Raw genomic sequence first — 19,789 nt, 5'->3', positions numbered from 1 at the left:
CCACAGACACAACCATTTATATATCTGATCCCGTATCTCATTTGTAGCTAAATATTTTGACACCTTTGTTTTTACAGTTTCCTTTTTCTTGCAAGCACTCCTAAAATTCTGATAACCCGGGTACCCCTCTATGATTGTAAAATTTTAACTAACACAGTAAATCTCAACCTGTTATTGAGGACCTACGTAAAACAAATCAATAAAGGCCCACGTTGCTAATAAGGAACGTGAGAGAAAGCCGTGGCATGAAGAGGCTGGCAGACCCAAACGGAACTACGCGGTACTGGCTCCATCTCCTACCAGCCATGGGAAGCTGGCCATGACCTACACCCTTCGGTGGAGCCATGTCCTATCCGTTCTACAGGTTATTATGAACACCTAATTAAGTCAAGCGGCAGTGCTCTGGCTTATAAAAGACTTTAGGTGTAGACGGGGCTAAAAGAGTCAAGCAGGCGAATTTAATTTTGATAACGAAGAAGTGCTTCTGATTCTTCCACAACCTTCAAGCCTACTAGCCTGGTCTAATAATACCATTCTCCAGTTTAGAATGTGATACACATACTATGAATCTCTCTCTACCCAACACACCAAAATAATGGCTCTTTAAAGTATATATTAAAACTCCAATCACTCAACATTCATTATTTTGTTCCCACCATTAGCCACCTCCGTGCCAGGCAGTGAGCGAAGCCGGCTTCTACGGGAGCGAAGTGCCTAGTCCCTAACACCCACGCTTGCTCACATCAGTCAGGGTGCTGCCTTGACATCCCCCCGCAAAGCCATCTGCGGAGTAAGCAAGGGTCTGGTAAAGCCTCGGTTAGATGACCCCTGATTATCTTAAACTGTCTTCAGGAGAAAAGCCTGAGAAACAACAAAAAGCTAAACAGCTCTGAAGAAGAGGAGGGCTTTCCCAGCGTGGGTTCCGGGGCAGCACACACACAGCCATCCCAAGGGCCACCCCGCGCTCCAGAGACAGCGTGGCTGAAGGCCTCAGACAAAAGAAACACACTTCAGGCTTCCCTCCGACTTGACACATACCAAGCACACTAGTCAGAGCCCATAAAACGCATCCTTGCCAGAGCAGAAAACAAGATTCAAGATCAACACGGCCTCTTCCTGTGCTCAGTAAGGGGGAAAAAAACCTTAAAATCGCCTGAACTAGATCCCAACAGTCCCGTGTGTTCAGGAAACGGTCACAAGATGGTGACGCTTCACTGAATGGGCAACGCAAGGCATTAAAATTACTACCCGATTTCTTGTCCCTGTGGCACGAGCTGCTCCCCGAATTCGCACAGAGGCGCTGACGGGAAGGGAGCGTTGTGTGGACGCGGCCTCTCCGCACACAGCACCCTGTCTGTGCCCGTACCAAACAGGCCCCCGGCCATCCCCTGGGGCTCCAGTGAAAAACCTGGAGTCACCCCGCCACTCTCTCTCCGTCACTTCCAATCACTCACCTGATCGATTTCATTCTTTCTCCAGCACATTTCAAATGGACCTTTGCTTTACCTCTTTTTCTCTGTACCCACTGACAACACCCTCGTGAAGCCACTGCCTCTCGCTGCCAGACTACAGCAGTCTCCTCACTGGTCACCCCGCTTCCAGGCTCTCCCTGCTCCCATCCTCTGTGGCGGGGGGGCGGGCAGCCGCAAGGATCTTATATGCATAAGCACATCTGATCACCTTCCTCAGCCAGCGGTGGATTCCCACGGCTTTGATATTAACCAGCAAGCCAGGAGGCGAAGCATGATGAGACTGACTCTTCACATTCTTCAACCCTCCCCAGGTTACATTCCAACTGGGAAGATCTCTTCCTTGTTCCCTAAAGGCATCAACTTCTCCTTGGTGTTTCTTTTGATGGGAACACTTTTTACCCAAACTTTGGCCTACTGCGGCTTGCCCTTGAGGCTCAACGTAAACGTAACCTCCTCAGAGAGGCTTTGGTGACCCTTCACATCATATCGGCTCCCCTGCCATCGGCGGGCACTTTTTCTTTTCCTTTGTAGCACTTATCCCAGTTGGTAATTATGGAGTTATGTGAGCATCTGGTTAATACAACTATAGGGCAAGTTCTACGAGCATAGGGACTGTGTGATTGTGGCCACCACTGTGTCCCCAGGACTAGCACCGAATGCAAGAACGACTAGTGGGCAGGTCCCCAGACTGAAAGGGACAGGGAGGCCAGGTTCCAAAACACTAGGAGTTAGGACTCTAATTCACTCTGTTCATTCTCCCTCTGTCTCTCTTTCTCTCCCCGACACCCCTCAGTTTTGGCTTCAAAGGGCACAAATAAAGAATCGGCATATGGGGGGCACAAAGTAAGACAGACCTGCCAAAACAAAGCAGGATGGCAGCTGGAAAGCAAGGTGCCCCACGAGCCCTTGGGGACTTGACCTCAACCACCTGAAGACAGAATACAGCCACCAGGACCTATGGCACTCACGTGAGCTCACAATAGAGTCCACGTTTGTATGTTATAAGGTAAGTTATTTAATGTCTTTGAAAATGCCCTTGCCATTCTTTCTGCATTAAGCCTGTGCTAGAGAGAACCTAGAAAAAGAGGGGAACTTTGCCTACTTTACAGCCGTAATTTTAAAGAGGGGACAACAGACCCCAGAAAGATCGCGTGGTGGGGACGACAGCCACCTTCCTCTCCTGCAGCCACTGCCCTACCTGGCAGAGCCTTTATCTCTTCCCCTGATTGTTTCTAACGCCACCTTGCAGGTTTTCCACCAGGCATTAAAGAAGGAGGTTAGATCCCTTGCAAGTGGCTGCAGGGTGTGGACGTCTTCACATCAAGAGGACAAAAGGATCGGATTCTCAAACAGAGAGGAGGTCACACAGCAGTACGTGCCCCCTCCACAGAGGAGAGGCTCTTTTATATTCTGCTGAGTCAGGCTACAAAGGGCAAACGCAAGAAAATAAAACACCTTCCACTGCAAGTCTCTCTCTCTGCTCTCAGTTTACCTGATCATATTCTTAGGCTTCATCTCCACTGTCCACTTCAATATCCATCTCTTCTGTATCAGCAGCTCGAGACAAGATGTCTGCCATCAGGGCTTCTTCCAATTTTTTGCGTACTTGCTGTACTCGCTCTTCCTGTTTCCTTTTATAAAACAGAGTAAATGCACTGATAATCTGGCAAGTAATGGAAACATGCAGCTGGTACTACAGTTTATCTTTAGTTCAAAATCATGAAAACTCCTGAGAAGAACACATTTCCTTCTCCTTAGACTTTGCAAGACTTTCTTCTACGCCCACAAAACCAAACTGCACAGGAGGCGAGCCTTGCCAAAAAGAGGAATATTCAGACAGGCAGGTATCCCACACTTCACAGAGAATTCTGGTAGAAGTAGATTTATTTCAGTGACTTTTTGTTCAACTGCAAAAATTTCAAGTATGTGAAGATTTGGGGTTATTGCTATAATGGATATTAGAAATAACTTGAAAGCAGGGACAAAAGAAAGAAATTATATGGAAAATTAAGAAGAGATTTTTTTCAACAAAGCAGAGAGTGGAGGAAGTGGGGAGCATGACTGAGTTTGGCATTCTGTGGCTATGTTAGGGGAAAGACAGACGGAGCTCTCTCCCGGGTTCCCAGTCCTACTGGCAGCAGGCCACCATGAAGAAGCCAAGAGCACATGATCCTATGTACCAAGGAGAGAAACTGAACAGCATCTCTTTGAGATGAGCTGAGTAGTTAAGAACACGCCACAAGTTTCTCTGTGTCTTGGGGATTGCAGTGGAAGCTCAAAAGTGAAAGTTAATAATGCCAAGTCATTAAAAAAAAAAAAAAAAAGAGGTTCTGAACCATTTGATGGGAAACAAAGCACAGGAAGAAAGCCTATTGGTAAACTTTGTTTAAAAATCAGAAAAAAATTCAGAGTCACTCCCTGACAGTACAAGAGAGGGATTCCTAAAATAGTTCTAATGAGACAAGATGGTAAATAGCAATTCATATCCAGAGCCAAGGGGGAAGGCCAAGAAACAGAAGACACGGGAGAACACTGGAAAGTAAGAAACTTAGGAAAAAACAAGAAAAGGAAAGAAGCAAAAGTACAGGTGGAAAGGTTGGCCCTGACTAGAAAGCGGGACAAATCATCCCCCGAGACCAGAGGTTAGGATGGATGCAGAGTGGGAAATGGAACAGCCCAGTAACAAGTAAGAGACACAACAAGGACTACTGAGGGCTCCACAGTGGGGGAAACAAAAGTGATTTTCTCTCTCAATATTGAGGAAAACAAAGTGCAGCACTGCCTCGAACCTGGGAACACGGAAGGGTAGAAGGGCAATGTTCTGGAAGTTGATGCTAAGATCCACTGACTCTGTACTTCTTGTGTCCTCAACCACTTGTAAAGTTACATTTACTAGATTCCAGCTGATACGTCTATCTCATGAGACTATATTCAAAGTGAGAAGCTAACATAAACTGTCCAGCTGCAAACGCTTTAGATGTCCTCTTTACCAAAGTCTAAAACAACACAAGGAGTTAAAAGGTACAGGCTTCCACTTTTTAATTGAATTTTCACAAAGACGGAGGCTGTCACTGAGATAGCCTGAGCTCTCTGTCATATTACAAGAAACAGGAGTTGAACAGATTTTCATGTAGTTGGAGCAGGGTCAAGAAGAACACAGTGTTTATTTCTTACATAGTTAGTCAGTCTTGCCTCTGGCCTCGTGACTCAAGGTTTATGACAAATGCCATATCAGTCTCATTAGCAATCTCTCACTCCTAGTAAGAGAGTATGAGAATCTGCACAAGTGCCCTAGAGTAATGCCGTTAGGAAGAAAATAGAGCAAATGGTGCTTCTGGCTGGAGAGGTATATCTTAAACTCTAATGTTTGCCTTGATTCTCTTTTGTCTTGAGCATTACTTCCCATATTTATGTAAGCTGAGATTAAAGCATTTGCCCTTTGTGGCAGGCAGAATTCTAATATAGTCCTTGGCCCTGGATAGACTCCTTGTATAATTCCACACACCGCCCCCCCTCTCCTTAAGGGCAGGCAGAACTTGTGAATGGGCTGGGATATCCCTCCATGACTAGGTTACTAATCAATGGACCTTGAGTTAATCAAAAGAGATTATCCCACAGGGCCTGACCTAATAAGAAAAACTCTTAAAAGGGTTTAGATATGCCCTTCCTGAAAGAAGTTGGAGAGGGAATGTGGAGGGGACCTCAGGGCAAGGAACTGCTATCCACCTCTAAAGGCTAGGAACAGCCCTATCCCACATCCAGCAAGATACCCAGAGGCCCCAGTCCTACAACTAAAAGGAAACAAATTCTGCAACAGTCATAGGAGCTTGAAAGAGGACCCTGTGCTCCAGAAGGGAATGCAGTCCAATCGACACTTTGGTTTCAGCCTCGTAAGAACCTGGGCAAAGAATCCAGTCACATCTGGCCCAGGCTTCTGGCCTATGGAACTGTGAGTGGTTGGGTGTTGCTTTAGGCTGTTAAGTTTGTGAGAACTTGTTACTTGTATTAAAAAACAAATATAGGGGCACGTGGATGGCTCAGTCACTTAAGTGACGAACTCTTGATTTGAGCTCAGGTCTTGATCTTAGGCTGTGAGATCAAGCCCCACCTCCGGCTCTGAGCTCAGCAGGGAGTCTGCTTGGGATTCCCTCCCTCTACCCCTCCCCTGTTCTCTTGAGTGTGTGCTCTCTCTCTCTCTAAAATAAAAAATTTCTAAAAAAAAAAAGAAAGAAAGAAAAAAGAAAACAAATACAGGGGGTGCCTATGTGGCTCAGTCGGTTAAGAGTGTGACTCAATCTCAGCTCAGATCTTGATCTCAGGGTCATGAGTCCAAGCCCCACCTTGGGCTCCATACTGGGCATGGAGACTATTAAAAAAAACAAAACAAAAAAACCCCCAAATACATCCACAGGTGAAAATATTATCAAATATGATGAAAAAAATATGTACTTAATATTGAGATCTTTAGTTAAAGGTTTAATATAAAGATAATATTGGCTGCACAATTACAGAAAGGGTAACAATTCCATTTGCAGCGATTTATTTTGAACCTGCACTAATTCAACAAGAAATGTTTGCTTAATAATTTCTGTTATGACAATGAAATCAAATGGACAATTTGTTAAACAAGTTTACCTTAAAAGGAAATCATGCAGATCTGGCTTTGAGATAGTTTCCTGTACTATCAAAAGATCTGCTATTGAAGCCATCAGCATTCCCATGACATCACTCAGAGGCCCTCAGTCAACACCATGATGCCCTGGCAGAACGCCTGCTGATTAACTGGGTATTCATTCCAAGACAGGTAAGAACTTGTCTCCAGAGGAATTTCCTTCCTCGAGGGTAAAAATAATCCAAAGAGCAAGCTGATTCCTCCCCTTGATTTTACATTTTGTTTTTCTTTAAAAATAAAGCTGATCATGAATTCCATACAATCAATACACATGAATGGAACTTTGAGCCATGTTACATCTTTGCAAAAGGAACTACTTTAAAATCCAGGAAGGGCCTTCCAATTACAAACCTAGCTAGACTCATTCATTTAAAAACATTTTCATGCCAACTTTTATGGATTTAGAAAAAAAACATAAACATAAAACATATTTTTAAATTATATGATTCAAAAGTGCCACCTGCTGGTTTTGTCTAGGAATAATACTCCACAAAAACCTGATTTAACATTCAGAGGGTAGAAATAGTGAAGTATACACACTGTCCTATTTTTAAAGAAAATACAATACAGTACAGTCTCGTTATAAGGTAATGATACTCAAGTTCATAAATCCCATATAAGAATTTCTTTCTGGTCTTAATATCCAAAATAGTTTGCTTCTTCTGAGCAATGGTTTGCTTATATTTTTCTAGGCATTATCAATCTGAGTTGTACGTTTTCTTTTCACTATTTGGAGCTAAAAACCTAATTTGTAGCCCAGTCTTAGAAAGCAGAAGATGTTAAGAGATGCAGCTTATGCCCTCTCCTTACTCCTGACTCTGTTTTATTGCTTTATGCTTTTCCCTTTGCTTGATCTTTGCCATTTGCTTCTCATCTGGCTTTACCGTGTGTGTGTGTGTGTGTGTGTGTGTGTGTGTGTGTGTGTGTGTAGCCACCTTAAATTTTTACTTGAAACAAGATGAAGCAGAGCTAAACAAATCTCTAAACTGAGTTTAGGAGAGTAAACATAATCAAGATAAGCATACTGAACTCTAAAAACACAACTCAGCTTAAAGCAGCATGGCTGTGATCTGCTTTAAAGAGAGATTGGTTTGCAGACAAACCAATGCAGGAAGCAATCACAAAAGGCATCACTGAATGAGAGGGATTCTTTAGAGCAGAAAGGCAGAACTCCAAAGTGCAAAAGACACTCAATAACAGTGTGGAGAGAGTACAACTGATGGGTCCTTCGGATACAACCATGATGCTTCCACCTTTTTCCAAGCACGTATTTGTTTTAAGCGTTCTATATCACCTTCTGTTAATTTCACAAAAGATCTAGTTAAAAAAAAATGTAACTTTCTGACTGATGCCTCACTTACTAGATGTGCCACAGAAAGGACGAGGCAGTATAAAATGTATCCAATGTAAAGGACAAGTTTTTGAAGTTATGTTAAATTGCCTTACCTAATGTCTTCATCTGTGACAATGAAAGCCTTGCAGAGGGGTTGAGATGTGTTCAGCCAAACAGCAGGGTTCTTTTCCACAGCAGCGGAGGAGACCTGCCCTGTGATTGGTGCAGAGCTGGTGTGCAGAGCACTGGCAACAGCAGATAAGAGGGTCTCATCATTACTACCTGGACCAACTCCTGCAATTAGAAATATATACCAGCTAAATTTTAGGAAATTTCTAGATGTGCTAAACAAATCTTACGTAACCTAAAACAACTGATATTTTTGTTCGTTTGGGATCATATATTTAAAACTGACACAAGCCGAAGAAGTAAAAGATAATATCGTATCCACTTCATAGTTACTGTATACCAAAGAATTAATATTAAAAGAAATAGTAACAAGGCGCGCCTGCGTGGCGCAGTCAGTTAAGCATCTGACTCTTGGTTTCAGCTCAGGTGACGATCTCAGTGTCGTGGGATGGAGCCCCATGTGGGCTCTGAGCCCAGCGCAGAGTATGCTTCACTCTCTCTCCCTCTGCCCCTCCCCGCCAAAATAAATAAATAAATCTTAAGGAAAAAAATTGCAACAAAATGGCCGAGCACTTTAATAAAACTTTAACACAACTTCAACATTCTCCAAGGTACGAAGCTTTTTAAAGTTGGCTATATTTCCTCAAGCAAGGTCACTTATTTTAATGATCTAAATGTGTTCTAAAGTCGCCTTATACCCAAGTTTCCCTATTAATGTATCCTTGGAGTCCTAGAATAGTTTCTTTTGTAGGTTTTAACATTAATTTCTAGCACTATCTCAACACTTTTGTTTTGGGACTTCAAAGGAAAAGCCAATGCAAGCATGCGCTACCTGCAGCTTTCACATCTTTTTCAAACACCAAACAAAATATCCAAGTTAATAGAATTAATAATTGCACACCTTGCCTACTTACAGGAGACTGGCAACATGACCACATTTAAACGCACTGCTTAAAGTCCTAAACTTATTAAACCAGTTAAAGCAATAATTTTCAAGAACACAGGGGGATGACACAATGTTCTAACCATCAGTGAGGAGAATTTTTGAGCAATCCACACTATCAACATTTAGAAGCCGAAGTACTAATGCTTGAAAAATAATGCTTCTCTAGAATTGGAATTAACATGTGCTATGACAGGCACACTAGGTAACTGAGTTCTACACCCCACACCCCACTTGCTGCTGTTACTGGACCAAGGTGCACCTGTTCCCACGGCTACAGGCAGCAGTAGTCTGTGCAGGGACAGGCAGAAGAGTTGTTAGCTGTTCTTTTGGTAAGAGGAAGAGTGAAAGAGCAAGTGCTGGAGCCAGATGCCGCTTTGAGCAGGAAGCTCGAGAAATGCCACCACTCAGCTGCATTTGGTTCTAAAGGCAGCACATGGGTTGATTATTATGATGAACCTAACCTAAAGCCAAAATTTTTAAACAGAAAAAAATCCGAAACATCCCTGCAACACACAAGCTTTTCAGATACATTTTCCCTCGGTTTAATAAAACACAAAAGGGAGGTCATCCAGCCAGGCATACAATCCCCCAATGTAAAGACACTGTCTTCTTCATTTCTGACTCCGCAGCGTCTAACATAGCCTGGCATACAGCGGGTACTGCTCAACTGGATTTTGATAATACCTTGAAGACCTTTAGGTAGTTCCATGGTTTTTATAATTTGTTCTGTTACATCTGATGCACTAAGTCCTTGTAGCCTCTTCTCCCAGAAAAGCTGTAAGGCAAAACATCACTGTTAATATACATTCTTGGAACAAGAAAGTAGCGCATCGATGCTGCTGAATGATGAAATTGAAATCATTTCGAAAGTTTCCTAATTTCCCCATTTTTTTCCTTACAGATACTAAATGACACTCCAAATATGAATTATTTCAGCACACCGTAATTCCTTCAAATGATATTAATCAAAAAATGTTTTCTTATTTTATGCAATCTACTCAGTTGTTACAGCAGGTCAGATTTTTACATGCTATATACTACTACATATAGTACTTCCTAAGGTATCTTCCAAAGAATGTAACTTGAATGCTTAAAGATTCATTTGGTATGAAAATTTAATGTTATAATTTATCAGGGAAAAGAAAACAAATTATATTACGCAATACCCCTTTATCCAATACCATTAGGGAAAGAGCTCCTCCACCTGTGTGATTTTTCCACAATACTGAAGGTTAGCCCTTTGGCATACTTTTAAGGGGTAAAGAGCCAGTTTTAATGGAAACGTTTCTAAAACGTTTTGCATACTTCCTTGCTCTTTAAAAAGGGTGTCCCGTTCATGGGCAACTTTCCCCCTGTTGTGCAGAGCCCAGGTCACCTTAGTCACTCGGAGGCCCTGCATCCTCATTCTGGGCATGAGTCAGCACACTGAAGGCTCCTCATATTCCATGGGGCCACTGAGGAATGCTATTGCTTAGTCAAACACTGAACGGTCCAAGACAGTTCTGCTGTTTGACTTTTATATCCTGTCTATACTTCATTTTCTCTCCGAGTTAGCTATTACTTCTCAATCACGTCATTCATCCGTTCCACATTTATTCACTGAGCTCCCACCAGGAGCTGCCCTGTGGATGCAGCCCTGGAGGAGACACACTGTGTCTTTGTCCTCAAACCTTATCTCGTTTCTAGGCTCTCTCTTATTTACTGCAGCCCCAAAACAAATACAGGAATTCCTTAGGACTCTGTATAACTGTTCATAATCCCGAATACCTGGGGCCTGTCACAAGTAGGTACTGAAAAAATATTGGTACTGAAAAAAATATTGACTGCCTGAATATGGGAGGAACAGGACTCAGAATGAGGATCTTGAGGGACTCACAAACCCAAGCTGAAACTTTGGCTCTAGATGTCTAAACCTTCCACTGCCTCTTCTGTAAAATGTGACAGCAGTGAGGACTACGTAAGATTAATGTGGAGTCTAATAAGGCGATATATATAAAGCGCCTGTCATGGAGTAAAGGTTTATCATATTTACTTTTAGCAAATTTTGACCACTCTGAGGACTTATATTCTGACTTCTAGATACATAAAACATATCAGGTAATTGCCTCCAGACAAATGCAAGATACAACAAAATCTCTTTTTGGCAGAAGAGTAATATGCTGGATCTCTAATAACCCCCATGCTAGCACCAAGAGTAACCTGCAATAGAATGGTTCAGTCTCTTCTGAAGACCTTTGGTACATGGTAACAACTCCTTATATCTCCCTATAAATTATGTCATCAGCAGAACATGTGCTCAACACATATGAGGACATGAACACATTAATCATCATGGGTGAAAAATAGGTGAAGATAATAGTTGATAAATGTGATAAATGTCCCAAGAAACCCCACCTGCTATTTCCTTTCTGTGGGAAATAATATCATCTATGCATTGATTATCACGACTATGGAAAAAAACAAGGAAAACGAATGCCAGTTAATGCCTAAAGAAAAAGGAAAAAGTATCCGGAAGAATCAGTGAGTATGGGATTAGAAAGTGCTTTTATAATAAAATTATAACTTAACTTACAAAATAAATCAACACTACCAAAAGACAAAGTATAGAAGTTATATACAGGTATGATTACTAATATTTTAATACTACTATTTTACATAAAAATCCAATTCTAGATATCAAAGTTCAATTTTTTACATTCTATAATTTTTCATTCTCAATTTTTTAATTCCTATTAATTCAAAGGAAAATGATACAAAATTCAGAAAGAAAAATTTTGTAAAATAAACCCTGGACTGAGAAACGAGTGTATGGGTCTAGATTACAAGTCCTGGTATCATCACACACCATCTGACAGCCCTCAACTGAGTCTGAAGTTGAATCAGATATGCACCGATGACCTCTCTATAGATGAAATGCTTATGCCATGAAAATGGAGATACGTGGATTTACGTATGTGTATGTATGTTGAGTGTATATTTCTACCCCTACTCACGCTCCCCAGCGGAGATGGGGGATGTGGGAAAGGTCAGAGAAGGAAGGAAAGAGGCTAGTTTGATCAAAGATGATGCATGGTGGGCACAGGTCACCAGTGCCTTGTTCTCCATCCTTTCCACCACTCATTCAACACTGATCAGCTTACCTAATTTTCGTAAGAACTGAAACAGTCTTCGTGAGATAAATGTCTGTTTACAAATCCGTATGTTCCTAACTCACCTTTCCTACATTCATCTTCTCAGGCCTCCACCGGTTTTGTTTGTTTGTTTTGGGGCTGGGGGCTTCTTTGCATTTTAAAATATTTTTTAAATTGACATAGGCATTATGCCAAGTGAAAGAAGCTGATCTTTTACATACTGTATTATTCCGTTTATGCTAGTCTTTTACATACTATATGATTCCATTTTTACGATATTCTGAGGAAGAAAAAACTATAGGGATCGTTGCCAGGGATTAGGGGTGGAGGGAGGGTCTGACTACAAAGGGTCAGAACAAGAGAATTCTTTGGGGGTACTACAACTGTTCTCTGTTTTTTAATAAAGACAAACTTTAGCCATGGTAGAATTACCATTTTCTTTATTTTCCAAGCCAGTTCCTCAAGGAATGGACAATATGCACTGACTCCATCCCCCAGTCCCTTTCCTCATAAATTTTCACCAAATTTACTCTAGGAGGCAGTTAGCTCCTCCCACCAAATTCAATGACCTTTCCTCTTTATCTCTGATCATTTTATAACCCTGCATGCTGTGGAGAGGTACAGGGAGGGGAGAAGTCTTCCTCTGCCTAAATTTAAAATTTCCTGAGCTGCTCATTTATGAATTCCATGTTTTTACTAGGTGACAAATTGTGGCCATCTGGAGTTCTTATTACATTACTTCTCCAGCCATTAAAAGTCTAAAGACACAGGGTGCCTGGGTGGCTCAGTGGTTGAGTGTCTGTCTTTGGCTCGGGTCGTGATCCCAGCGTCCTGGGATCAAGCCCTGCATCCAGCTCCCTGCTCAGGCAGGAAGCCTGCTTCTCCCTCTCCCACTCCCCCTGCTTGTGTTCCCTCTCTCACTGTGTCTCTGTCAAATAAATGAATAAAATCTTAAAAAAAAAAAAAAAGTCTAAAGACAAAAAAAAGAAAGAAAGAAAAGAAGAGTCTCCCTAAATTTGTAAGGAGTCTCCCTCTTACCAAAGCTATCCAATCTCTTCCATTACACCTTCATAAGCACTATGGCTTTCATAAATCCTAACCTACCCACTGAATATCTGATTTCACCTGCCAAATCCAATGATAATCACAGCATAACCCTGCTGCTGATGCGAGGCCAAATAATCAAGGTAACACTTTTAAGAAGCAGTGATTGAATATTTGGAGAAAATCCCAAAACGTGCTATCACCCTCAGTTATTATATCCCTTTCTAATCCCCAATAATAAGACCCTCCAGGTGCCTCTAATACCTTGGTTTTTTTTGTCACCCTCCAGTACATAAGAAAATTGGATAGCTCCAATTTTGGAGCATCACATTCTATTGCCAAAAATCTGGGCAATGCCCTATCCAGTTGACTAGCTGATGGAGAAGCAGAAGCTGGGATTAAAGTCATTCCGAACCACAGCAGTGTCTAAAATATCAGGGACAGGGGGGTGCCTGGGTGGCGCAGTCGTTGAGCGTCTGCCTTCGGCTCAGGGCGTGATCCTGGCGTTATGGGATCGAGCCCCACATCAGGCTCCTCCGCTATGAGCCTGCTTCTTCCTCTCCCACTCCCCCTGCTTGTGTTCCCTCTCTCACTGGCTGTCTCTATCTCTGTCAAATAAATAAATAAAATCTTAAAAAAAAAAAAATATCAGGGACAGGGGCAGCAGAGCTTTGGAGGAACCATCTTCCTGGACACCTGAGTTCATCGCCACACCTTTGCTCCTCACATGGATATAGGAGGCATGTCTACGACATCAGTGGAAGTACAGACGCATGTACTTATCTCAGAGTCCCAGGGGACACACAGGACAGTGTGTTATGAAAGCTGCTTCTTTAGCGGGATGATCAATCTGTCTTCTGAAAATAAAACCAACCCAGATACAATTGTAGTAGCATTTTCTTTTCTTAGTTGGTGTGGATTTAACTGGGACTTTGGGCGATTTGTTCAACTTGTCTTCCAGAGGGTATCCGAAGAAGAGGATGAGGAAGAAGCAGGGACTGCAAAGCAACTGCTCACAACCACACACAAACACACATCGCTATTTGGATGCACTGGGAACTCGGGCTAGTTATGTCTGCCAGCAGCGTCCTCCAACACCCTGAGCTTGATCATATGTACGATGAAGGAATGTGCGCTCTGCTGCGGAAGTCAGGACAAGACGGTTTACTGGAAAAACGTAATTAGAGGATCAATCCAAATTCAACAAATACTCTTTTAGTGCCCATTATATGTGAAGTATTTTGTTAGGCACTGGGGATAGTTACGAGGATAACTGGCAATCGCTGCCCTCTCAGAGCTTACCATTTGGTGGGAAACTAGCAAAACGCTACAAGGCAGGCCATGAGAGCTGCAACAGTGAAGATACAAAATTAACTTCAATTTGGGAGAATCTGGGAAGGCTTTCAGGAAGAGGCAGCTCTTGAAAAAGAAGTGTAAGAATTCTACGAAGCAGCAAAGACTACTGCAAGCCAAGGGACTATCTTAAAGAGGCAAGGAGGGGAGACAGAGAGTACTGCTCAGTATTTCTAAGTGTTCTCATGCAGAGGAATAACCACAGTGGCTTACTTTAAATGTATATCCCAAAGTCTCAGCCCTAGGGATTCTGTTCAGTAGGTCTGGGGTATGGGGCTAGATTTATTTATTTATTTTGTACGTGTCTTAGGTGATTCTGATGCAGGGCCAGGGATCTCAGTTCGAGAAAGACTGGTTTGGTTTGTATTGAAAGAATGGTAGTGCACACATAAGGCTGGTGTACACTGATCACCAAGATCTCTGAGCTTTATTCCTCATTACACCAGAAAAGTAAAAAATATATTATTCTATTCTGTCCCTTGCAGAGGACTGGAAGAAGATACTTGCCTTTCTCTTTTTCACTGCAGGAAGACATGTGTCAAGGTATATTTAAGAGCATACTAAATTGTTCAGGCGTGAATAGAGAAAGGGCTGACCCAAAGTTCTGCTGATGCCCAGTCACATTCTCTTGGCAGAAAAGAGGAGGAGGAAGAGGACAACCTACCACTTACCCACCAAGCCCTTTCCAGAGGCCTGGCACTGTGCTCAGTGCTTTATGTACAGAAATCCAGTTAATCTTTCCGACAGCATTTTGAAGAAGGCACTATTAGTCCCATGTACAGTCACTTACCAAAGGTTGCGTAACTAGTCAGTGGTGCAGCTGGAATTAAAACTCAGGTCAGTGTGATTAAACGGTCCTGATCTTACCAATAACAGCCCTGCAAGAGCATTTACGTATTTGGCTCTATGTTAGATCAGAAGGTAACAGGCCTCAGACCCTTTCACTCACGAAATCAAAGGCTGATGAAAGTTCAATAAATGCCAACAACACTGTCAAGTTACTCTTAATTTGCCTAATACTGTGTAAGTCGTTAATTGCAGGCAATTTGTGCTGATGCCCACCTCCTCGTCAGGCAGCATTAAGAAGCCCAGGCTTGTAATGTTTAGACTACAGCTGGCATGGAGTTTTACGGTAGCAAACCATAATCTGGGGGTAGCTTACATGATAAAAACCAAAGAATTGATGTAATATATATTCTCTGCAAATTAGCTTTCTTAGAATTAATTGCAAGTATATCGACCCCATTGAACATCACATTTTTATTTGGTGGATGGAAATTAAAGTCTGAGACTCCCCTAATCCAAGAAAATGCTTTCAGATGAGTCCCACTAACAACAGAGTGGTAGCAGGTATGTCATGAAACAGGAGAGGGGGAGTGGTTTCCCGAGCATAAAAACGGAAGACTTTTGAATTCTTTCTGTAAGAACACTGTTTTAGGTTAATTATATTCATATCTATTTCTCATGAAACATTGAAAAGTATGTAGCTCAGATATACCAGCATTATTTTCATCCACCATTAGATGTAATTTGAAAAGCACTGATACGTTCGTGTAGTGTCCAAAAAAAAACCTCACTGATGAAAAGAACTTGACCTTCTGTTTATACTCATAACATCAACTTGACAGTCAACTGTCAAGGGTAGGAAGGGTAGGAAGATTTAACGTCTGAGTAGCAGAGTGACTGGCAGCGGGCTTGAGTTCAAATTCTTGCTTTGTCACTTACCAGTTTTATAAAGTTAAACAACTTAACCTGTCTCAATGTCAGTTTCCAACTCTATGGAAAGGGACAATAAAAACAACCTCAAAGAGTTATAGAAACTAAATGAGGAGGTTTTACAAACATTTGAACATGCCCAATACAGAGCAAATATCATTTTACTAAATTTTTCAGCACACTGACCATACAATAGCATTCAATAAGTAACTGGTCATCTTACTAAAATTAATAAATATGAACAAATTAAAAAATAATCAACTCTGAAAGGTGAGTATTCATACATGAAGACTGAGCACATGCATTTGAATCTGCCCTTCCCTCCCAGATTTTCAGCTGGGGTTTTCTTTCTACAAATATCTTAAAACTCCTCCTTTTCCTCTTCTCATCCAAGCCAGACTGCCTCTCACCTAAACCAAAGTTGGTTGGGAGAACTCTGGTGAGCAGGACCGACCACATAATTTGCAGGACCCAGTGAAATGAAAAAGAAAATGCGAGGTCCGTTGTTCAAAAAGTATTAAGAATTTCACGATAGCAACAGTGAGCATTCAACCAGGCATGGGCCATTCTAAGCACGGGCACATGCACCCCCATGACATCCGTGGAGGCAGGAAACACACTGCAAGAGGAAAGGAGAAACCAGTAGGGAAAGGAGATCCCTGTGCCACGCAGCAGGACTTAGGAAAATGCTGTGATATACTCTCATTCTGTGAATTTCATAAAAGGAGGAGGACGACAGAAAATAGTTCTGGCTGGACCTATCAAAGGAATCTTCCCCTAACTCCCTGTTAAAACGATGCAAGAATTTTTCATCCCTCCTGCCACTGCTCATTTGGAGGACTGTGAAAGGATCACTGCCGAGGCTCTCCACAGTTGAGTAGAATGAGTGAGGAAGGAGGGAACCCAGGGAATGAGGAAACCACAATGGGGAAGAACGGTGGGAAGCCCAGAGAAGGACCAGAATTTTGTTCTATTTAAAGTCCAGCGGATAACATGGGTAGCTTTTAATTAAGATTTCCTGAAACTGTAATTTTCTTGTTATTTTTACTCCATCTATTTCCATGTTGTGATGATAGTAAAGCCCTTAGAAAAACCTCAAAAGGGCTCCGAGCTTATTTCAAGAACAGAAGGTAGGAGAGAATCAGGGAACACGAACTACATTTCTGGTCTGCAGTGAAGCAAGAAGAGAAAGAAAAACAAAAAAACCAAACTCGAACCAGGAAAGATGGCTTCAAGAAGTTTCCCAATCTTGGCATCATTAACGTTTTGGGTTGGATAATTCTTCATTTTGGAGGTTTAGGAGCAGCCCTGGCCTATGCCCACTATATATCATTAGCACTACCCCAGTTGTGACAACCAAAAATGGCTCTAGCCATGTACCCAGGGGGAAGACGGACAAAATCAGGTCTGTTAAAAACCGCTGGTTCAGAGAAAGACAAAGAGGACAGGTAGGAGGTTTACAACGCTAGAGGCCCAAATCTCATTGCTGAAACAGAAAGAAGAGCCCTCCATTGGTAGATGCCATGACTGTAGCCAGCTCCAAGAGTCTCTATCCTAGCTCCTCACTCCTGGGCCCCAAGTAGCTTGGAGCTGGGCGTGTCTTCTGTCACTGCCAGGCAAGGGTGTAAGACAAAGCAGAAGTGGGAGAAGTATTTCTGACCTTCAGAGTTGAAATTTAAGGCACCTCCAGATAGAAACATGGTTATAAACAGTAATTATTTTTAATAATTCAGACACACCTAAGATTAAATGGTCTTTTATAGGCTGGTCTGGGATGCTAGAACCATTTATAATATCATTTCCACCGGAAGCCGTAGAGTTCCAAACACCTAAAACACGACCTTTGATATTCCAACCCGTGTTAGAAAAGCATCGGTATGTACAGATTTCAGAAGGAGCTCTGACACTCCCAAAGGATCGGAGACCACACCCATGTGCAAATCTGCCACTGACTACTGAGAAATGCACACCTCTGTTCAGAACGATTTTAGGTATTCAAGTACAGGCAGAGCAACAAAACAGAACAAAAGGTGGATCTTGAACATGTTAATTTCCGTAAGATCTTAATGTGTAGCTACAGGTAGGGCCTGGGCAATTCTAAACTAAAAGCCCCAAACTGAGCCACACAAAAACTTAAAACCGATTTTAGCCCTCATATATTGTTTGAAAATACATCCTCCCTTACCTTTTGAAATTATAATCTCCACTAAAAAAAATGAACTGATTATACAGAAACACACTGAAAATTCAATAATGAAACTAAGTTAAAGTTCATCTAAAACTCCTATATATCTGAACTATTTCTCATTGTTTATTTTAAATATGTACCACAAGCTGAACGTCAGCTCCTATGCTAAGTAGCTGTTAATAACAGACATAGTTGACCAGAAAGCCAAGAGTTCAAGCCTAAGGGCCTTGAGCCTCCTCGAATATCCCTTCCACAATAGACCCCCTCCCGGCCATTTACTCTTTACTCTTTCTTTTCTTATCTCTTGTGCCTGAGGAGTAAGTATCCTGCTGCATTTCTAAGCTTATCTCTACACTTGGCTCTGGGTGGTATCTTCTGCCTCCTCCTGATCTTGCCCTAACAATTTGCCCAACTTCTCCTCCTACATTTTCCATTTTCCCTCTTCCTCTTCTTGGGCTTCTTCCCCTGAAGAGACTGATACACTCCAACACTGATACCCTAAAAAATGTCCCTATGCACACTACTTCTCCCTCAAACCAGCTCTATCTTCTTTCTACTAGAAGAGAAACTTTCCCTCTTATTTCCTCTCCTTCCATGCATTCTCTTCTTCTAAACTCTACTCTACTCCTATTATTATGTTAACACTGACCTGCCGAAGGTCACAGTAACCTTGTAATTACCAAATCCAGTTCCTGATTCAAGCCCTCACTGTTGAAATCCCCTGCTATCAGAAGACTTATGAAAGTCTGCCTTTTATGATGGTTCTCTGTATGTTTCTGTATTTTCTATTACTGTTAAGCAACAAATTAAAACTAATGGTAAGAGTCAAAGAAATAAGACTATGAGCATTTTTTTCTAACAAAAACAAATATTTAAAATGCAGAAATGTGATGTATCTTTTAAAGTGTCTGTTAATAATTTGTAAAATAGAAGAACCAAAAGTCACCTTTAAAATCTTGCCATTTTAAGAGTTTTAATCTGCACAGTCTTCATCTCTGTCAAGAGCATGATGTTAAAAAAAAAAAAAAAAGAGCATGATGTTAGACACAGTGCAGGCACTCAAATGTTTAGAGATGACTTTGTGGCTAAGCAGGAGTACAGGGTGACGGAAAGACACTGGTTTGGGAGCTGAATGTTTTCGTCCTGACTCAACTATTAAAGAGATGTGCTGCCTTATTTACGCAAGTCATTTCATCTCTTTGGATGTGTTTTCACTATTAAATAGAAATACCAATCACTGTCTCATCCATCTCAGAAAAGGTCATCAAAACACCGATTAAAAAATGAGAAAATTCTTTGGAAATATGCAATTTTTATTGAATTTCTCATTTTCTAATGTTAGAATTTCATAAATTCAATGAATATTTGATTCACTTTTCTAAGGCTTTTGCTAAATCCAATCAAAGAACAAAGGGCCTTGTCATGTATTTGTAGACGAAAGCAAAACCCAGAAAATGTGCACTTTATATTCACTGACTCATGAAAAGCTAAATATGCAAGACACTGGGTTAGGGCTATACAGAAGAATGATGCTTCCTGACCAGAAGGAATTCACCGTCCAGTTTATAAACTATTTCAAATCAACCCCTTATGGTATCTGAGTTGTCTAGTTCTGGTCAGCAAAAACAACTTAACTTAAATACCATGGCCTGCAAACATCAAAGTCAAACCCTAGCCACCTCCTTATCTTGTGAGAGGGGCCCAGGAAGAAACGGCAAGATCATGACAAGAAAATTACTATGTAAATCAAGGAAAAGCTTGACTCATGTGGCTGTGCAAACTATAGTGAGATCTCTTGTTAAGGC

General features: G+C 41.6%; 2 protein-coding genes across 6 annotated transcripts in view; both read right to left on the bottom strand.

The window, feature by feature from the left end:
* Positions 1 to 2,958, bottom strand: part of LOC123787403 (uncharacterized) — a 426,574-nt gene extending 423,616 nt beyond the window's left edge. For all 5 annotated transcript variants that reach the window (XR_015727625.1, XM_087869793.1, XM_087869789.1 and 2 more), the window contains exon 1: positions 1,455 to 2,958. The gene's annotated coding sequence lies outside the window, so the exon portion shown is untranslated. The remainder of the gene's footprint in view (positions 1 to 1,454) is intronic.
* MBD2 (methyl-CpG binding domain protein 2) overlaps positions 1 to 19,789 on the bottom strand; it is a 63,395-nt gene that overhangs the window by 940 nt on the left and 42,666 nt on the right. Inside the window, exons 4-6 of the mRNA XM_045790129.2 lie at positions 9,237 to 9,327; positions 7,591 to 7,771; positions 2,965 to 3,103 (exon numbers count right to left, since the gene is read on the bottom strand). Of these exons, the coding sequence (XP_045646085.1) occupies positions 2,977 to 3,103; positions 7,591 to 7,771; positions 9,237 to 9,327 (399 nt within the window). The 3' untranslated portion in view covers positions 2,965 to 2,976. The remainder of the gene's footprint in view (positions 1 to 2,964; positions 3,104 to 7,590; positions 7,772 to 9,236; positions 9,328 to 19,789) is intronic.

Source organism: Ursus americanus, chromosome 19 (genome assembly GCF_024610735.1).
Source record: "Ursus americanus isolate L20-20 chromosome 19, mUrsAme1.1.p, whole genome shotgun sequence".
Classification (NCBI taxonomy): Eukaryota; Metazoa; Chordata; class Mammalia; order Carnivora; family Ursidae; genus Ursus; species Ursus americanus.
This window is presented reverse-complemented; position numbering and strand designations above follow the sequence as displayed.